The 12,650-nt window shown below is 41.3% G+C and overlaps 1 protein-coding gene across 1 annotated transcript; it reads left to right on the top strand.

Annotated features, from left to right (window-relative positions):
• Positions 1 to 5,399: 5,399 nt before the first annotated feature.
• Positions 5,400 to 11,999, top strand: LOC133955363 (COUP transcription factor 2-like). Its single transcript, XM_062390178.1, has 3 exons — positions 5,400 to 6,365; positions 7,622 to 8,146; positions 10,248 to 11,999. The coding sequence occupies exons 1-3, from the start codon at positions 5,867 to 5,869 to the stop codon at positions 10,520 to 10,522; spliced, it is 1,299 nt and encodes a 432-aa protein (XP_062246162.1). The 5' UTR covers positions 5,400 to 5,866; the 3' UTR covers positions 10,523 to 11,999.
• Positions 12,000 to 12,650: the final 651 nt, after the last annotated feature.

Below are 12,650 nucleotides of genomic sequence, written 5' to 3'. Positions count from 1 at the left end.
ATCAATCAAAATAGCTGGTGGAAATGTGCTGCTGGGAAGGACAAAAGAAGTGTCTCAGCGTTAACCTAACATTTGGCCCATCTGATGAAAAAGTGAGAGGGGTTTTGTGTCTTTGTTGTGTTTTTGCTGCGGAAACGTAGAAGGAAGTCAGTGCTAAGAGGGTGCATGGTGCAGAGAGAAGTGGCTGCAAAATATCCCAATTTCATCTTTTAATTATTCATTATACTTTCCTTTCATAATGCTTGTTTCAAAGGACTACACATGCAACCTGCCTCCAAAACTACTAGCGTTTCCCAGATGTAGACAAACCCATAGTGACAGTCTCTCTGAATTACACTCATGTATGCCACCTGACCTTGAAAAGCACCAAGAAAAACTTGTGGTTTTCTTTTTCTCTTTTGAGTTTCTATGTCATTCATACAAGCCCCCATCTGCCTGTGTCCCTTCTAGCCATCACACAGCCATCTGAACCAATGTAACACCCAGCACATCACAGCAGCCCAGCACCACCTCCCTGCAGAGGCTGCAGATCCACAGATCAAGGACAAGGAAACATGTCCCCGATTGACCAAGTCCAAACAGCCTGACAGCTACTGAGAGAGTTTCACTGCCGCTCATCAGCCAGGGGAGAAAAATACACCAGTGGAACTAAAGGACTTTTTTTTCAGATGATCTGTTTACACCTCTTTGTATTTATAGAGGCAACCAGCACATATTGTCCAGTTCATTATGACAATGATCTGATCACAATGCAACACTGTTAAAACATCAGAGTAAAAACATGTCATGCTGTTTGCAACAGAAAGCAGCAATATTCATTATTTTACAATTATAAATATAATATAATATCTTGTTTTAATTTGAAGCTGTGTGTACAGTATTTTAATTAGTATTATGTAGATGAATGGTATTAGTAAATAATAATCTGAGTGAGGTGAGTGGTTAAGTATAAGGATCCAGCATTTTACCAGGGTTGCTCTGTTTATAGACTATTGGTGATGCGTTAACATTGCGCACAGGCCTGTAGCACAATGTATCTCTCAAGCATGAAATTCACCTCATGAAAGGATTCCTCCGCAGCCCTGGTAGAGTCAGGGGTCAGTGGTCTGAGGTTGATGAAAGAAGAGAGACGTCCAAGATGCCACAGGTGAAGCAGAGGCTGAAGTGCGCTAATCTGACTAAACTGTTGCTGCTCTCTGCTCGGGGCCTGACCCTGCTAAAAGGAGCCTAAGTGATTCCAGATTTGTTTCAATGACTGCCAAGGTTAACACAAAGGATATACCTTATCCTGCTCTGTTCACTGTCCAGATCCGTGTCTAATTTTTGTAATACTTAACTGTATATATTGACTCAGTCACTTATTGTACTTCAAGGTATATAAAGTAATTGTCCATATGAATTACATTTTGGGTACACTTTCCTTTTTAATGTTACTATTACTCAATGAAACATCTATGTGTCAATTTGAAACATTACACTTGATAACTTAGACAAGAGATTGCTTGTAAAGGTGCCACACACGCTGGACCCCCAATATCCCTAACGGTGAATGAAGCATACAAAGGATATTGATTTGCTCGAGTCCGCAAACGTTTACGTTGCAGTTTTCCCTGTAGTGCTTTGACCTGCTTCAACTGATGCTGTCACACATTTTTCAGAATCATCTTACAGGTCAGGTATAGTTTTAATTTAAGTTACTAATTTTTCTTTTATTAAAAATATGGTTAAAATATGCCATTTCAAATTGTTTTAAATTGTATTTGTATATTTCTGGAAATCTTCTTGGGTGCCCCGTTTCAGTGCCTCATGATGTCCCTGGGGGTATTGGCCATAGACTGTATGGTCTTGACCCCTATAGTTTTGGAGCCACTAACTTTTTCATAAATATGGTAACAAACTGACTCATTCACACAATTTGTATGTTTTCAGTCTTGTGTTGAGCCATGACAAGATACATGATGATGATGATGATGATAAACGACATCCATCAGACAGTCCCTCAGTTTTACTTAGACTGTAAAGGTCTAAATGCACCCAGGTAATAGGCCTGTGTTTGTCTCGCCCTCAGATTGTGGTAGGTGCGGTGTGTGATAGTTGTGTTCAGATGGTCGCTCTCCCTTCTTTTAAGATCAAGGTGTCCTGTCTCTCTCTCACTCCCCTGCTGGCTCGCCACTTTTCTTTTTACATTGTGCAACACAATATATTCAAATATCAACTATCAACCCACTATAAACCATTATTATGGCTTGTATCTTATGCTGTTGTTTTATTTCACTACAACCTGTGTAGAAGAGGATATGCGACAGGCAGCAGTTTACTTTTAGATCACAACCACTCATCTCATTAACGTAACAAGCTTACACCACACAGCACTACAACACTAATGAGCGCCGTCATAGAATGACTCTTTATACTATAATAATAACGTTATTAGACCCATTACAAATTATTTATTTTCTCCTACATCATTAGATCAATTGAATACAGATTGAAACACCAAATTTTACCATGCAAAATATTTCTTAGCAAACGGAACTTATTGTGTGTGGTACTTTCTTTTTAACCCTCTATGCATGCGTGGGAGTGTGTGTGTGTCTTACGGTAATGGTCATATTTTCTAACTTTTTTAACATTTGGAGCTGATCGGCCAGGGTGGGGGTGGGCAACAACACCCCTGCAGTAGACAGCTGCATGCTTAAATTTGGTCTCAAATGAGTTTATGCTGAATCCTGCCTTCCTTCTGATGACAGTTTATTACTGTAATTTTCATCTGACCTCAAACTGGTAGCTGAGTGTATATCATGTATCCAAAACTTGAAAAAACGTAATACTATGAAGGCCAGTGCATATTACTGTATATACTACATATATTGTTTGAGATATAAAGTTGATGCAACAGGAGGCTTCTCCCTCAGTCTCAGGGTTTGGATTTGATGATGAAGAAGTCTTAGAGCTTTGGTTGAGGGAAAACTGCGAGCTCCCCTCATGTTGAGTATGATACAGATCACCAACTGTATGATTTGTTAATGGTAAGTCTTGTAAAATTGTATGTATGATAGTGTGCGTGTTGTTCCGTCAGACATCTGTCTTAGCCAAGTGTTTCAGGGACCTACATCTGTTTACACAGTCACCTTAGGACTTGTCTTCTTTATGGGGAAAAAAAGTAAGTCCCCATCAGGTAAATCACTGAATTGTAAAGTAACCAAATGTTTTTAAGGTTAGATCTAGGTGTCCAATTTAAGGTTAGGGGTTATGGTTTGGTTAAGGTTAAATTAAGTCTTCAGGAAATCAATGTAAGTCATGTGTCCTCTAAAGTGATTGTTAAATGAATGTGTGTTTGTGTGTGTGTGTGTGTGCTCCTCTGTCACCTTGAGCAGGCCTGAGGTATTTCCTGTATATGACTTAAACACTGGGTGGATTTAACAGATCTCCATATAGTTCCACTGGTTATAGTTAGATGGTGTAAACGAGCTACAGTAAGGACCTGTGTTCAACGTGTGAAAAAATAAAAATGCGGGAAATCTCTGAGCAGCAAGCCAGCCATGCCTCCCACTGTGCTGTAAACAGTCACATCCTGGTGCTTTTCCAGACACAGCAGGTCTCTTGTGGTCATACTCTGCCTCACTTTGTCTCCGTTTAGCTCACTTTCAACTCCCCACTGGTAACAAGTCTTAAGGGCATCAAATCACCAAAAACATGCAGGGATTTATCATCTTTAAATCTGTGATTAATGTAAACTGGGATCGTCACTGGGTAGAACAGGCAGGGGAGAGTTCAATGAATTTAACTGTGGAGGAATTAATCATCCCTATCCAGTGTGGTAAACACTTTAGCCCCGACCTTCCACTGTTGATGGATCTTGGACATCAGCCTTGTGTTTTGTTAGCAGGCAAGGCAGCAGTGGCTGGATGACTGCAGTGCTGGCCGTCTGGAAGAACATGACAGCACGCTCAGCCACAGGAGCATGAGTCAACAATGGAATGGCCACGCAGACATGTTCACCCAGCGATGACTTGCTATTAAAAGGTTTCCATGAGCATCAGGATCATTCAATCAAAGGATTACAAGAGCATGTGCAGTCAATATTTCTATATTTTTTTTTTTTGTAATTTGGTAGTTGTCAGAATCTTAATAAATGATAGGGAAAATAATATTTAAACTACAGTAGGGCCGGCATGAAAATCGATAACATAATTATGCCACTAGAGGTTATCATAAATATTGGTAAAATTATCAATCATTCAATTAAATCTAACAATTCCATAGAAAATAGCCAATATTCACAAAAAAAACAACAACTAATTAAATTTTAACAAGGAAAATAAAGCGTGTCACAAATGATGGATCCCTCTTCCAGAACTTACAGAAATGCCATAGAGGCAGGAGATTCATTATAACGAAGTAAAGGAAACATCGCCAGTGTTAAAATGGTTCTATTGTCAGAGGAAATAACTTGCTCACTCACCATTTACACCAACACATAGTATGGTGTTGGTGTATTTATTTATTATTTATTGGTGTAAAATTTTTCCCCTATTTATTGAGGGAACATTTTTGCCAATGACTCAAACTCGAATTTCTACAGTGCAGCTCTCTGCAGTAATTTCTCTATAATGCATCACTCATACACTCGTCACAAGGGGCAATTCTGGACCCTTCTGCAAACAGAACAAGGAGGACATGGAATCAAATCGTCCACCGTCTGGTTGCCTCCTGAGCCACAGCCACTCATTTATTATGCACCAGTTTCTGAAATTAGTTTTATTCTTGAAACTCATAAACTATTATTTGAAAAAAATAAATACAGCAGCAGATGTTGGACAGCAGAAGCAAATTAAACACATTGTATTTGTCCATATATGTTTGCTAAACACATTTAATAAAGTGTTACATACCATATGTGGTCCATTAGAAATGTATCTCATCAAGCCTTGTGAGTCCAGTGCACACTCTGCTATATAAGGTATTTTGTAATGGCACTAGGTGGCATCAGATTACTGCTGTTAGAATATGCAGCTTCCGCCTCTTCTCCTATATATGATACTAATAGTGTGAGTATATTATCTCAGGGCGGACTAGGCTATGACAGATGTCTGACAGACCAACACACACACACACACACACAGACCAACACACACACACACACACTGCAGGGTGTCCTGCTGAGGCCCCTCGCTGCCGCTGCTCCCAGACCAGCGTTAACTCCGCCCTACAAATGGAGACGTCATCCAAATCACAGCCGTGACGTGTGGACGCACCACTGTCCTCATCCGTCCCGGAGCAGAGCATCATCAAAATCATCATCCATCAGCCCCCCCCCCCCCCCCCTCTCTCTCTCTCTCTCTCGCTCGCTCTCTCCTCCCTCTCTCCGCTGTCCTTTTAATGTAACTTGTGACTGATCGGGGGAGCAGGCAGCGTCTGGAGAGCATGGTACGGAGACTCCATCACTGATGAGGGATCTGCTCGGCTCGCACGCTATTCTCATTCAAGCTGGACACAGCGGACAGAGAGGACCACACTTCAGATGTGTTTGGGATACCGTGGTGGATTGGTCTCAGTGTTGTGCGTCTTCCCGTTTCCTCGGTGGATGATATTCTCTGTGTCTGAAGGAAGCTTGTTTTTTGGATGTGCCTCGCGCCCAAGCTGTTTCTGGTGACTGGGCATTCTTTAATTGTGAAGTCGCGCGTGCTCTTTTTATTAGCGTGATCCTGTGCGCCCTTATCACGTTACATTCCAGGAGTGACTATTTGATATTTACCTCACGATGCCGCAGTTTCAATGAGCGCGTTTTAGCAGCCCTTGCCAACAAATCCCGTGCGTTGATTACTGAAAAAGTTGGGCGCGCAAAGTTTCGGTGACGGTCGATATGGCTATGGTGGGGTGGAGAAACACGGAGGGCGTCGGGGACACCCAGGGGACCCTCTCCTCCCCGGTGTCCCAGGTCGCGCCTCTGTCTCTGTCCGGGGAGATGACGGGACACATGAACCCGGCGCCCCCTCTGGAATTACCCCCGGCGGCTCCCCAGGGCGCACTGCATCCAAACCCGTCCAGCGCCGCCACAGCGACCACCACCACCGGCGGCGGCAACAATAACAACAACACCTCCTCTTCCTCCTCCTCCTCGTCCATGGACAAGCAGCAGAGCCAGCACATCGAGTGCATCGTGTGCGGGGACAAATCCAGCGGGAAGCACTACGGACAGTTCACTTGTGAGGGATGTAAGAGCTTCTTCAAGCGCAGCGTCAGGAGGAACCTGAGCTACACCTGCAGGGCCAACAGGAACTGCCCCGTGGACCAGCACCACCGCAACCAGTGCCAGTACTGCCGCCTGAAGAAATGCCTGAAAGTCGGCATGAGGAGGGAAGGTACGCGCTGGCATCCTCCTCTTGTTGCTCTGGGTATTGACACATGAGCCGCTCAGCACCACACCTTACCTTCCAGACGATGATCGGGGTCACACAGCACTGCGCGTTTGTCAATATTATTTAGTTTGAACACAATAAACTCGAATTGTGTACATGCTGCCATTGTGTATATAGGCTAGCTAGAATCTCCATCCGTCTGGACCCAGGCATGTTGCCTTTGTCTTGTGTGCACACTCCGGTTATTTGCGATGGAGCCTCTCAGATATATTCTTCTTCCGTTTGTATTCTGGTGTGTGTTCTGTGTGTCCTCATATCTCGCAGATTAGTGCGCTCAGCTAGCATCCTCTAGCATGATGAGTGTGTTATTGTGGCTCCTCCTGTGTCCATCTTACGCGGCCATTGTGTGTCTGAATCAGCCCGGAGCTGCGTTAAATGTCACATGTTCGGATACCAAACCAGAGCTGCGACCTTCACTGTAGATACCAATGTTATTTCCGTTCAATTGTTGCGTTTACCTGCGTGACGTTTTCGGAATATGTGTGCGCATGTTGGCCGTGTTTATGTATGTGTAAGTAAGTGTGTGTGAGTGTGTATTTGTGCGTAGGCTATTCATAATGCATGCTGGTCGTACAGGCCCGAATGAGGCTGACTGTAGTCCACCATTACAGCCCGCAGAATAGAAGAGTTATATGTTAAATATTTTTCTTATTTTAAACTAATCCAAATAAACTTTAATACAAAGTTAAACAGCAAATAATAATAGTAATAAGATAAAGGAGAATAAAACACACACGCTTGGTATGGGGTATCGAAGCAAAACGTATAAAAAAAATTGGTATCTGCAGTTTTGGTCTTGAATTTAAAACATTAGGATTGAAAATAAAAAATACCAACAGTCCAGCGGAGACACCTCGCAGGTCGTGGCCTACAAACAGGCTGAGTTTCGTGCAGCAACTCCATTGTTAAATAATGCATGTATATTTAATAATACCATGTATTATTTCCTAACAACGCTGAATGTCTGTCCTGAAGCTGCCTTAAAGTGCCTGGTGTCCATATCTGAAGGGCCAGTCCACCATGGGCTACTACTCAACTATATTGGCTTCAAAACGAGGGAGAGGGTGTGTGTGTATGGGGGTGTATATGATTTCTGACATATTTGATAAACATCTCTTTTTGAAAGACGTTTTTAACTATTTCTGTTTCCCTCTGTGATGCTTCTTGACTTTTTGGTTTGTTTGTTTTGTTTGTTGCAGCTGTCCAGCGAGGAAGGATTCCCACCCAGTCTTACCACGGCCAGTTCGCCCTGACGAACGGAGACCCTCTGCAGTGTCACTCCTACCTATCGGGATACATCTCCCTGCTGCTGCGGGCCGAGCCCTATCCGACCTCCAGGTTCGGCTCCCAGTGTCTGCAGAGCAACAACATCATGGGCATCGAGAACATCTGCGAGCTGGCGGCCCGCATGCTCTTCAGCGCCGTGGAGTGGGCCCGCAACATCCCCTTCTTCCCGGACCTGCAGGTGCCGGACCAGGTGGCCCTGCTCCGCCTCACCTGGAGCGAACTGTTCGTGCTGAACGCCGCCCAGTGCTCCATGCCAGTCCACGTGGCCCCGCTGCTGGCAGCCGCCGGCCTGCACGCCTCACCGATGTCTGCGGACCGGGTGGTGGCCTTCATGGACCACATCCGGGTGTTCCAGGAGCAGGTGGAGAAGCTGAAGGTGCTGCACGTGGACTCTGCGGAGTACAGCTGCATCAAAGCCATCGTGCTGTTCACCACAGGTAAAACCTCCGTCTGTGCGTCTGTCCGTACGTGCAAACATGGAGGCCTCGGGCTGAGCCCTGCTACAGGAGCTGAAGAAATTATGTCCTACAGCAGTTTGAACTAAATAAAAGAAGTTAAAGGATGAAAGACAACTAAATGTATATTAATATATCAGTCTAAGCTGCATTGTGCACAGCATGACCGAATTGAGTGGTTCAGAAAAGCGTCGCACATAATTAATTCATTTTGTAACGGAAATCACCATCGGTTAAATAAATAGTTTTTGTAAAGAACAAATATTTAGATAATGATGGTGGTGTGTAGACTTGAACTGGTTAAAATCCCTGAATAGCCTGTTTAACTAGATTTGTTGTACAACAACATATATAATCAATGCTATACAGAATGGGAATTAAAAACAATAAATAATAAATAAATGTCCCCCACCTGTTTAATAAAAAATGTGGGGTTGTTAAAATTAGGGCTAGTGTTTTCAGATGGGGTTTCCTTACTTTAAAAATATTAAATAAGTAAATTAAATAAAAAAATACATTTACAACGTTTATTTTCCAACAAGTTAAAATGTAATTTGACCTCCAGGGTCATTATACAGACGAAAAAACTGAACGTTAAAAAAGAACAAATAAAAAAAATAAATTTATATATATATGTGTTCATTTAGTTTTCTTCGTCATTTTCTTCATACAAGTTACGTAATATCTTTACTACTGATGAGCTCATACAGCCCAAATGAAGCAGAATTACTCCCATTAGAAATGTAAAGTGTGTTTCTATTAAAATATTTTAGGGGCTGCTTTTAAGATTAGTTAAGTTTACATACAGCATCGAATCCCTGCAACTGCTAAAATGTAAAACACTTAGAATGAATCATCCAGTGAACGAATGAAACAGGACTGGCTATTTAGCGTCTGATATTTAACATTTAATATTAAATTTCGTTGATGAGACTTTCCTAGAGTATTTTATTAAAAAGAGTCTTTACCTAACTAAAATATAATTTTTATTCAAATAGAAAAACCCTAGATTCACTTATAATTTGTCATATTTAAATTTAGCAAATAATATATTTATTAATGTTATTCTGTTGCTTTAAAAATGAATGACACAAAGGCTATGAAATATATGTATTCATACGATACAGTTAAATTGTTACGTCTTTGGATTTAGATCACAGTTAACCTTGATAACCACTGCATTGATGAATGCATACTAGTTATTTCAGAGCCTTTTTCATCAGTCACAATGTTTGACTGCTGGATCCAAAGGACAAATGGCAGCAGAGTAAAAAATAAAACAGGTCTCCTATGTAGGTCTATTTCAGTCCCCATGAGCACATCCAAACACGTGTCCTTAAACTGGGACACAGTAGCCGTTCTTTAACCCCTGCTGCCATCTGGCCTGCAGCACTACAGTACAAACACAGAGTAATACTACGTGAAGGAGGGAGCGCAGTCGATGATGTGGCGGGACTATTGATACAGCAGTATATTTTCCTTATCTATATGTTCTGAACTTCTAAATTTGATAGTAGGATTAGCGCCATCTTTGATCCCTGATGGTCACAGATTGATGAGATATCAACTCATCACAATAGGTCAACTGAAGGCAGATTTGTTTCTCTCCACCGATGTGTTTTTAGCACAGTAGTGATCCTGAGGGCAAATTAATTTTTCTTACTTTTTTAACAATCTTGCACTTGTATAATATTACCATGCCATGTTTGACTGACTGATTAACTCTGTTCAATACTATACACAGTTAGTTATGTATCCACTCTACTGATCTCCTACTTCTGTTACTAAGGATGAACAAGATAAACTGCTGTCCGCTGTCCCATGTCTTTTCCTTTATATTCTTAATCAGAGCTGTTAAATCACTCAATGATTTTTCAAAACATATAACTAATGTTCGATCCTGGTCGTTTTTTCATCTTGTGATGATCACAGGTCATCCATTTTTCGTTAAACTTTAAATTAGCCACTGATTTCCTCCTGTCTGTTCTCTGCTGCGTAGTCACTAACCTAATACAAATATTGCTGCTGATCCTGTCTATGCCTGAGCCACTGGTCTTGATTTCTTCTCCTTCTTTGTCTGTAGATGCTTGTGGTCTCTCGGATGTGGCCCACGTGGAGGGTCTGCAGGAGAAATCCCAGTGCGCTTTAGAAGAGTACGTAAGGAGCCAGTACCCCAACCAGCCCAACAGGTTTGGGAAGCTGCTGCTCCGTCTGCCTTCCCTCCGCACTGTCTCGTCTTCTGTCATAGAGCAGCTTTTCTTTGTGCGTCTGGTGGGGAAAACCCCCATAGAGACTCTGATAAGGGACATGCTGCTGTCCGGCAGCAGCTTCAACTGGCCTTACATGCCCATTCAGTAGAGGAGAAGGTGGCTGTGGTGCTGCTTAGGTCAGGAAAGGTCTCAGACCTCAAACAGAGTCATTTCAGAGACTGCAGCTAAAAATATGTTGAATTGAACAAGGGAAAAATAAACTGCCAGTGAAATGAGATAATTACAGAAATTTTCAAGTACATTTTTTTAATTTAGTTTGAACGTGTTCATGATTCCTGAGGAGTGACCTGCCTTATGCTGTTTTTTTAATGTTTCCAGAAAGATCTGTGAAACAAATTCATCTTTTGGGCAGTGAGGAATCTCCCGACCACACTGGCAGAAGTTTTAATTTGTTCAAAGAGGGGAAAAAATATTCATGTGATGAAATGATGGACCTTTTTTACAGTGTGGTGACCACTCAGTCAGTTTTTTGGGAATAACAAACAATATTTATTCAAACCCTTTGTGTATATTTATCGTGCTTGTAAATTATGTTTTTAATGTTTCATGTATTTTTGACCTGGCCAGTGAGAAACCTGCAGGGATTGTCTCGTGTCGATTTTTTTCTTCTTTCTTTTGTTTGTTAATTTCATACCTTCCAGACTTGGCACTTTGGACTAAAGGAACATTTCAGAAAGATTTAACACAAGTGTTTGAAACCCAGCCTAAATGTGTACCAACAGAATGGTGAGATTAATGCTGTGTTTTAGTAACTTCGGAAACTGCACTTCTCATAATACATGTTAGGTTGGCCAAGTAATGCATTACTTGTTAATCTTTGCATAGATAGTATCATTACGTAATATTTCCTGCAATATTTTACTATTCTCCTGCAGATCAAATAATTTCATCCATTTCTACTTTTTTGCATACTACAAATAATATGAGAAAAGTTTATTTTTTTCTCACTTGAATGATCAGAAACCCTGTTTCTCATCACATGTATGAATTGAAAAGAGAAATTCAGCTTTTCTTTTCATGTCTCATCTGAACCAAGTTTATAATGAGGCTAAACGTGGCAGAAACTAATAAGTGGTTGGAATGTTTGCTAAGCTGTACATTATTGTGACATTTTAATATTTAGAAGTGCGAAAAGAAGAAAACAGTTTTTCTTTTGGCGTATAACTTTTTACAGTGAAAAGTAATGACATTACTCTACAGGATTAATGAGTGATGCATTACCACACACTTCTAATTCATTTATGTTTCCAGGTGTTTTACACTGACTGAGAGAGAATTAAGGAGCACTGGGCCTGATGTATAACTACAGTGTGAACTGTGCACAACTTCCCAGGTCAAATCTATTTCATTAGAATTCATGCTTTTATGAGCCCAGGCCACTAAATGGCACAATTGACCACTGCAGGGTATATTTGCTGAATTGAAAATGTGTGTCTATGTGTGTGTGCGTGCGTCTGTGTGCGTGTGTGTATGAGTGTGTACTTGTGTTTACTTCTTTTTGACAACCACTCTGATGTACTGTGAAAGCATATTGGTTAACATATTGGTACCATATTAAATTATAACTCAAGATTTATAAATAAAGTGTATTTGATTTATTTTTCCATGTCAGTTCTGTGTTGTTTGTTACTCCCCAGCCCCCCGCCCCAATTGAAAGAAAATGTGTGTTTTATACATGTATGTGTGTCACTAAACACAAAAGATCGTGTGCTGAAACGGAGTGAGAAAATGAAAGTCCCACAAAGCTGTCTGCTGCTCTGGAGCCTGTTTCTGACTGTAATGTTGTCACTAATCAGACATTTTAATCAAACTAATTGCTCTCCATTGAGAGGCTTAATGTGTGTGTCAGGATTTATTTGAATTTGCTTTATTTGAAGACCTCCTGCAGGAAAACATTTAACTTGTCTCCAACTGTAACGCTAGATTGGGCTTGATCAGGCAGTTAACCAACGGAAACACATTTAAATCTGTGAAACACTTAGGAACAAACTGTTGACCCTGCATGCATTCATTATATGCTTGCCCAGCAGCTGATGCGGGTTTTAGATTCTGTGCTGGTTTCTCATATCGTATTCTTTAAACAGTTTCTGGACCAAAGTAAAGTTGTGCATATTAATCAACATTCAAAGTTTATAAAAAAGGTGACACAAACAAAAACAAACACACACACATTATTGTGGGACGGACCATATATTACACTTATGGTACAGCATAAA

Source organism: Platichthys flesus, chromosome 1 (assembly GCF_949316205.1).
Source record: "Platichthys flesus chromosome 1, fPlaFle2.1, whole genome shotgun sequence".
Taxonomy (NCBI): Eukaryota; Metazoa; Chordata; class Actinopteri; order Pleuronectiformes; family Pleuronectidae; genus Platichthys; species Platichthys flesus.
Note: the sequence above shows the minus strand (reverse complement) of the source record. Positions and strands in the feature narration are given on the sequence as shown.

What these genes read in the sequence shown, in the direction of transcription:
- LOC133955363 (XM_062390178.1), top strand. Translation starts at nt 5,867, where the DNA reads ATGGCTATGGTGGGGTGGAGAAACACGGAGGGCGTCGGGGACACCCAG. An exon ending in AGTCGGCATGAGGAGGGAAG is followed by an intron (nt 6,366 to 7,621) that starts GTACGCGCTGGC and finishes TGTTTGTTGCAG; the next exon opens with CTGTCCAGCGAGGAAGGATT. An exon ending in CATCGTGCTGTTCACCACAG is followed by an intron (nt 8,147 to 10,247) that starts GTAAAACCTCCG and finishes CTTTGTCTGTAG; the next exon opens with ATGCTTGTGGTCTCTCGGAT.